The 8,478-nt window shown below is 39.3% G+C and overlaps 1 protein-coding gene across 1 annotated transcript in view; it reads left to right on the top strand.

Moving 5' to 3' along the window:
• The window catches only part of ELMO1 (engulfment and cell motility 1), a 300,985-nt gene that overhangs the window by 87,031 nt on the left and 205,476 nt on the right, over positions 1–8,478 (top strand). Inside the window, exon 7 of the mRNA XM_005428655.2 lies at positions 7,403–7,438. Within this exon, the coding sequence (XP_005428712.1) occupies positions 7,403–7,438 (36 nt within the window). The remainder of the gene's footprint in view (positions 1–7,402; positions 7,439–8,478) is intronic.

Consider the following 8,478-nt stretch of genomic DNA (forward strand, 5'->3'; position numbering starts at 1 on the left):
GCAGGGATCCCCTCTGTGTGCTGTGCCAGCTGTCCTGGGCTGATGCAGCTGGGAACAGCCCTACATCTGTAAGGCCAGGCTGAGTGGTGCCTCTGTTCACGGTGTGCTGCAGCTGGGCTAGAAATCGATGAATTTTGTTAATTCAAGCTTTATTCTCTATTTATTCTCTGTTCCCCGAGGGGCCAGGCAGTGCTCATTAGAAGTGCCATCGTGCTCTGTGCAAAGTTGCTCTGAGGTTTTCTTTGCACACGGATTTCATGTTAGAGGCAGCTCTTAAGTTATAACTTGAGTGTGTAATTAAGTTTTACTGGGTAGCCTCTGGAAAACAAGACTCTATCTTTTTATATAATTTTCACTGAGGAAGAAGCCTATATTTTATTTATAGTTGGCTTTGTTTATTGTGCTACTTAGTCATTATTTCAGTGAAGCTGATGACTATTAAAGTACAGTGACCAGAGTAAGAGAATGTAAATCCCTGGATTTCTAGTTACTTCTGTTTCATTTCTCAGGTGATGAAAAGAAGTGGTAGCATAAAAAGTCGACAAGAAATAGTGTTTCCTAGTTGGTTTTCCATATGCTATATTCCTGAATATTGAAGAAAATTAGAGTGTATTAGAGAATAGAGAACTGTGAGCATGGTGTTTGCAAGCACAAAGCTGTAGGGGTTGGTGGTGGTGTGCATGGGCCCTAGTGAATCTGACAGTGCATCTTGTCAATATGAATATACTTATATCAGCAGAGATGCAATGTCTCAGAAACTGTCCACATGTATCTTGATCTTGTTGATTGAGATGGCTTATCTTGTTTTTCCTTCAGGCTCATTCTTGCTTCCGCAGCAATGCTACGAGTCTTATTAACTGAAAAAGGGGGAAAAAAGAGATAGTTTTATGTTTGTTTTTATGGTTTGGCTGACCTATAAATTATAGAAAGGACTGCAAGACAAGTCATGAAGAACAAGAAAATGCTGATCCCATTCTGTAATTATCCATGATGTCCAATCATTTCTCAGATGTGCGTTTGTATCACCAAAGAGTGGGGTGGATGTGTGCAGGCAACTATTTTTCTTTTCTGAGACTTTTCAGAAAGTGATTTCTACAGCACTCCTCGTGCTAAACTTTTTGTTCAGAAGCCAGTCCATGCCTAGTTAAGAGGAGCTGACTGTGCAGTCCATCTGCTTGGGTATACAGACTGTCTAAAGGGGAAGTGTATGGATGTGCTGCTTCCACTCCTCCTCAGAATGCAATGCCCTGAAATGGGGCAGAAAATGAGCAATGCTGCTGAGTCCTAGGTATCCTAATGACTGATAAAAATTATGTTCAGGAACCAAGGTGGAAGAAGGAGTCATGTCTTCTTGCTACCTCAGCTGTGATAACATAGTTCTCTCATTCAGAGCTGTATTCTGTAGTTGAGCCTAGAACATGTGTTTCAGAAAATCATGTCTGTACAGACAGCCCTTCTGATGTAGCAGAAGACTGTTAAGGTCCTGGGTTTTTTGCTTGATGTTTCAGAATAGTTGTGTGACTGGAACAGACTCTCAGCCTTCCTTAGAAGGAAAAAAAATCCTCATAATACCTTATAAAGCAAGAAAAAGAAAATGTAATTCACACGCTGTAAATATTGAAAGACCAAAGAGTTTATAAAAGGAATCTATATTTATTTTTGTTATTGCTCGTAATAATAATAAGGGTGATCTCATGGGAGGGAAAGGATGAAGGTCTATGCAGAATTTTCAGCATTTTTAAAATTGGCATTATCCTGATCTCTATGACTTGCCATTTGGCTGAAATAACACACAGTTTCTGCCAAAAAAAAAAAAAAAAAGACACTATGCTAAGCCTAGCTGTCTTGACAGTAACCAGAACAGGATTGTTTATGCTGCTGTTGAGAAGATTGTTCTCCAGACATCTGCTTCATTGCTGAGCAGCTTTATTGTCGTACAGCCATGGCACAGGAACATGCTAGTTGATGCTGCTAAGACAAGGTAGCAGATAGCCTGGTTAGCAGATAGTTTTAAGTATAAGAGTTGTAATTGCTTACTATGTAGATAGGAGAAAAAAGCACCTTGATTTAATTTTAGTTGTTAAATTCTGCCATCTTCCTATTGGAAACAATAAATGCAGCTAGATCAAGTTCACGTAAGCTTCTAAATAAATGTATATTTGTATGGGTTTTGTGTCTTGACTAAGAGGAGCCTTCTATTGAGCACATGCAGTTGCAGGGTTGGCTGCTGTACAGCTGGAAGTCTCTGAGAGATCGATTGTGCATGCTTTAAGGACAAATTGCATTGTTCAGTGAAATTCTAGCTCTTGGCTTGTCTTACGGAGATAATGCTGTATACCAGCCCAGTGGAAAACTGAAGACAGATTGGTTTGGAGTTATTCCGACTTTAGCACACTTTTTGGGACAGTTGCTCAAATACCTGCTGGTGGTTTTTTCCATCCCAGTCTGATGAGAATTTCAGCAGTGCTGTCAAAACGTTTAAGCTGCCCTTGCTCACAGTAACTTGTTCCTGTCCTGCTTCATCTGGAGAGTTATACCACTACTGTTTCTAGCAAGCTGGACTGGAAAACTGGTGTAGGTTATGAAAAGTGACAGTAGAAGCTACTTTTAATATAATATTCCTTAACCCAGTTTAGTTCCCTGATTGAGCTCACAGTATTGCCCCAGAAAACAGTTGTGAAAGCCCAACTTGCTAGATAAATGGAAAATGAATTTTCAGAAAATACGAACAATAATAAGCTAGTAGGTTTTTGCCACTATATAAAGCAGTCCTTTTCCACCCTTCTTGGCTGTGGAGTACCTGCTCCCTCTCTTGTTCAGCTCCAATGCTTATTTGACTCCTCAGTGATGCAATTCAATTTGCTAAAGTGTCGAAAACTCAGTCAGCCAATGGAGGGAGGAAATTAATTTGTATTTTTGACAGCACAGGGTTTTAAACAGGCTCAACTATTCCTATAGTTCACCTGAAAGCATAGATTACTTAATCTGACATTGCTGCCAAAATCAATTCTTATCCAACAGGGGTTTTACATAATCTTCATTTCTTAGTGCTTCTGTAATGTCGGGAGAGGGTGACTATTGTCTGTGAGGCAGAAATCCAAAAGAGTGTATAAAATCAGGTAATCCTACTATACCACTGTGGAGGTGGTAATGGCAGGAGAATGAGAAAGGGCTGCAGCTCTATCTTTCAGTGCAGTTTCCATAAAGAAAGAAGGTGGAGTAAGATTTTTTTCTGGAGTGGCTTTTTTTGTTGGTTTACTTTTCTCCTGCTTTTTCTATTTTGGGTTTGTTTCCCCATCAGTCTTCAGGCTTGGATTACACCCTCCCTCTCAGCACACACAAGTACAATTTTTCTTACATCTTTTACATATGCAAAGCACACACTGTGGGCTTTAGATAAAATCACAGAATCGTCTCACTTGGAAGGGACCCAGAAGGATCATTGAGTCCAACTCTGGAGTGAATGGCCCTACAGGGATTGAACCCACAGCCTCTGTGTTACTAACACTGTGCTTTAACCAACTGAGCCAATCTCAAGGTCATCTGAAGGTGGAACTGTCAAAGATCACATTTTCGAGGGAAGAGAGGGAGAGTTGCTGGTCCTCTCATCCTAAGAGCTATTTCTCCAGGCTTGATTTTTTTTTCTTTTGCCTGTATTTGGGAATATTAGAATTTAAATGGCCCCTTTTAAATGGTGATATCAACACCCTGTTGACAGGAAGAGGGATGAGAAGAGGAGACAGTTTTACTGGGTCTTGTTTGGTAACCTCTTTTGTAAAACATTAAGAAGAGTAACTCCAGGAGTAGATTTATATTTCCAAATATTCTCCAGAGTATGAAGGTGGGCAAAATGAATTTTTAATTTTTTTTAACTCCAGACAAAACTGTAGTATTTGAAAACCAAGAAAAATAAGGGGAAGAGCTTAAAATCTTCACTTCTGCAAATTTCCAGGATGTTTTTTTCTTTTAGACTATATATAGCTGTGGGATGTTGTGGTGGCTGTGAGGAGTCTGAGGGCTGCTGTGTAACTTAATAGTAATTTTGTAGATTATTCCAGGTCAAAGTGTTTCCCAGATGTCATATGCTTGTGATAGCCACTCCTGTTACAAAGAGAAGCCAGAAATTTGTACTCTTGGATTTTTCTTTACGCTGCTTATTATCTAGAATGTGCATTATCCTTGTGTTTGCCTGAAAAGCAATAGCCAAATGGTGCTTTAATGTGGTTGGCAGGTCATTCACCCATCATCCCATCAGTGTTTCTGTAGAGGAGGAAGTTTTTGTGAGCATCTTCCACCTTTGGTAACAGTGGCCCTCTCTGGGGTTGTTCTGCATTAAAAGCTTTTATCCTCAGTGGTACTCTTACGTAATTTTGCTCATGTTCAAAACAGTGCAGGCTCTGGAACAATTGCTGTGCTGAAGTGGTGTGACTGCTTTAGGTCTTGGTATCATTAGCTAAAGTGGCTCTACACTGGCTTCCATAATGGGACATTTTAGTTTTTTCCCCCAGTTCAGACAAGCCCTTCCTATGCACTGTGTGTTACTCCAGCTTGGTTTAGATTTGGGGCATCTTTAGTCTTTGTACAGCAGTTTTGGCACATGAACAGGTAAGTGTTGATCTAGTCAGGTCCCTGCTAAGCTGGTCTCTGCTGGAAGCTGCTCGAGGTGTAGCCTGCAGTATTTGAGCAGGCAGTAAGTCTGTGTGCTTGAGAAAGTCGTAAGAGAACTCACTGCTGCTCCTTGGGATTTATTTGGAAGTGTATCACAAAGTTCCTTTGAGGCCAGACAGGAAATATATTATGGTAGAAAAATGTCTAACCTGGTAACTTGTCATTCATGTTATTTTGCATTAGGTTGGCATCTATTTTGAATTTCCTGCCTGTGTAAAAATCACTGAGTTTGTCTTTCACCACTATAGAATCCCAGCCTTTCACAATTGCTATTTAATTTACCCTTATAACATTTGCTTTTTGGCTGTGGTTTTGTTCCCATCTGTGCAAGTGCAATTGAGGGATGCTTTCTTTAGGAAACAAAAAAGAAAAAAACAAAGAAAAAAAGATAAATATAAGTATTGAGCTAATTACAGTGTCTAGATCAGTAAGACTTTCAGCATTTTTGACCCTGCCTTGGTAAATCACCAGGAAGGTCTCTACAGAGCTGTTTGGTTGCTACCACAGGGTCAGCCTTCTGGAGAAAAAAAAAAGTTATGTATATATAGAAAGAGGAAAGCTGATGGAGGTGGCAGACTGTACTTAGTTCCTTTCCAGGCTGACTTGCTGGGAGAGTCAGCTTGGCTGCTCCTTGGTGACTTTTGCATGGTCTGTGGGTAAATATGAGAGGAACTCCTGCTCATGCCAGTTCCTTCTCTATTATGTTTTGGTTTGATGATAGATGAAAACAGCATGTGTTGCTTTAGAGAACAGCCTCCATCCACATCTTCAGTGGTAAAAGTCAATCTGTAATCATGTGTTGCTGCAACATTTGATGTCCTAGATTGATTGCTGCTCTAGTCGCACCAAAGCAAGAAAACTCAGTGGGAATTGTTTGGTTTAATACAATGGCTATCTTTCCTCTGCAGTCAAAATTTTGTCTTTGTATTGCTTCACCAGAAATGTCTTATATAATTCAATTGTTTCTGCACATTATTCTAAATTTATATTTTCTTTTACTTTGCATACTTTTTGACCTCAGGTTAACTGATTGCTGATTAACTCAGGATGGAAAAGAGTTCTGCAAATGCTAAGAGAGTTGCTGTCTAAATGTTTTGTTTTAGGACTCAGATGTTTTTTCTGTAATCCCTGTCTCAGTCATGGTCCTGATTAGAGCCTGTTGTGAGAAATCTCTGGCAAAACAGAATCTGTCCTTTGAAGTGCTACCAGTTTGCAAACACCACACTTGTTTCTCTATCAGAAAAACACAGACCTAATTTCAAGTTTGTTTGCTGCTTAGCCTGGAAGAAAGCAGCTATTTTAAAAACTGGCCTGGGAAGAGTGCTATGAAGTTTGGCTGACATGCTGCAGAAAGTTGCAAGGATCCATGCACATTTGGGAGATGACAAAACCCATTTGTTGTGGCAATTGTTCTTGGTGGTTTACCAGAATCTGCCACAGCATGGAAGCACTTAGTTTGCAGAAGCACAGGAGTGACATTCTGCTGAAGCTTGGATCTCCTGCTATGGAAACTGTTTTGAATTTGACTGCTCATGAAAGCATGCTGAGGGTATTTTCCCCCGCTTGTTAAGGCTGTGTGATCATCAGGATGTTTTTTGTTTACTCATTATTACTGGCTACACAGATAGATGTTGTAGCATAAAAGAACCAAGGGCATGAAATCCAAGGAGAAAAATCTTGTCACTTCTCTGATTTGAGTTAGGCTGGAGCCCAGTCTGTGTTTGGATACAGGGTAAACTGTGGCAGCACTATCTTCAGGCATGAGTATTGCAGCTCACAGCTGGCAGAAGACTTCAAACCACTGTTCCTGTGGTTTCTTCACTGACATTCACACAAGCCAGCCCAAAAGCTACCCTCCTTGAGACTGGTTTCTCTTGAAAAACTGGGAGGAATTACCGCTTTACCAAAAGGGAAAAAAGCCCCAAAACTGTAGCTGCATTCTGGGAGAGAATTAGAGAATTGCATAAGTGATTGGAGAGCTTGTAGTCCTAGAGCTCTTCTGTGCTGAATGACAGTGCTGTGCATCTTGCTGTGAGGGAAAGTGCAAAAGGGAAGACCTGGGGAGAAGGTGCAGAAAAGAAAGAGGAATCTCTTTTTTTGTCCTTTTTAACACTAGTCTACCCAGTATGGAACTGCAGTCAAGCCTCTGAAATAAAAAAAAACTGTGAAAAAGATTTAAGAGGTGCAAGAAATGGTTAAGAGATGGATTTTTTTCTAACTCTGTTATTTTTAATATGTTTCAGTGGTGTTTTAAAAAGAGGGTATCTATCTTTGGTGCCATTTTTTCCATTTACCATCCTAGCTACACAACTTTCAACAATGCTGACTCTGACATCAGTATTAGTGGTGGGGACTACAAGTAAATAAGAGTTCTCCAGGCAGTGGGGTTACATGTTGTTAAAACAGTACAGAAGATGCTTAATGTGTAAACCTTTATTGTTTTGTATCAAAGGCTTTTTACACAAATGTTTTACTAAATTAGAATGTCTAGATATGTTTTTTGCCTAACAGAAGTTAACAAAAGTATTCTGAACAAATATTTAACATTTATTTGGAGTGTTCATTACCAGTTACTGAACTGCTTTTCTTCACAGCAAATTGTTAGCAATTTACTGCCTCTTATTGTATGCATGTCTGTGAATTTTATGGCTCAAGTATGGGGGGGTTGTATGCAGTAAATAGAGAACAGATGTTTTAAGGTGTTTTTCCTCACCTGCAAGTTTTAATTTTGCAGACGATATCAGAAATTGCAGAAGATAATGAAGCCCTGGTAAGAACTTGATTAGATCATCACCTTGCATACTACCTCTTCTTTTGCATGACTGAGTTCAGGCCCTTGTGCTAATCTTTATATGTAAATACAACTGTGCATATGCATCAGCAAGTCTTCAATCTTCTCTGTCTTCTGCTTTTTGATGCCTGTTAAAATTTTCTGATGAAGCCTTTTTTTTGCTTTGCCTATGGAATGAGTGCTTTATTTCTGTGACTTCAGCAGGGGCTTTAACTATTTCTGAAGTAAAGCTTTTGTTTTCTTTTCTTTTCTAATCTCAGAAAAAAAATAATTTACCCGACTTTCCCAATTCCCCTCTTGAATTTCATTGGCTTATGTGATTGATAGTTGGCAATTTTAATGGTCAATGTTAGTGAGATGAAAAGTAAGGTCGTTGTCCCAGACAATGGGGCAATGACATTGTCTTTATTTGCTGGTCCCAGGTAATGCTAGTTGTTGCAGATAGCTATATAAAAGAAAGCTGTAAAATAATAAATGGCCTCATATCAGAATTTCCCTGCCTGTTTCCCTGATGATTTTGAAGAGAAGGCTTCTGTTTGCTCAGAGTTAAGCACCGGCTTTGATAAATTTGAATCCCAAGAGATGTAATATCTTGACTGGCTTGTAAATTTGACATGTCAAGTATAGCTAAAACCCAAGGAAGCAAGAATATAATCAATTAAGCATATGTCTGTCATTCTGAGAGCTTGATGTGATTCATCATGCAAGAAATGCAGCTCCCCATCCAAACCTGTGCTAAATCATACTTTCACAAATCTGCTGTAAACCAAGTTCTGAAACGTTTATTTTTAAATCATTGCCTAATAAATAAATTATATAGTAAGAATAAATTTGGCAGGAAATTTAAATCCTTCTGCTAAGTTCAGTTTCTTAACCTAATACAAAGTAACTTGTTTCATAATAGAAAAGTTTAGGTTATGAAGAAAATTGTTAAAGTGCCATGAAGCTTATGGAATTCTTAGCAGCATCATCTTGGCAGCAAAACCTGAAGGCTCTGCTGCCATTCAGCAGGACAGTGA

Source organism: Geospiza fortis, unplaced genomic scaffold (genome assembly GCF_000277835.1).
Source record: "Geospiza fortis unplaced genomic scaffold, GeoFor_1.0 scaffold255, whole genome shotgun sequence".
Lineage (NCBI taxonomy): Eukaryota > Metazoa > Chordata > Aves > Passeriformes > Thraupidae > Geospiza > Geospiza fortis.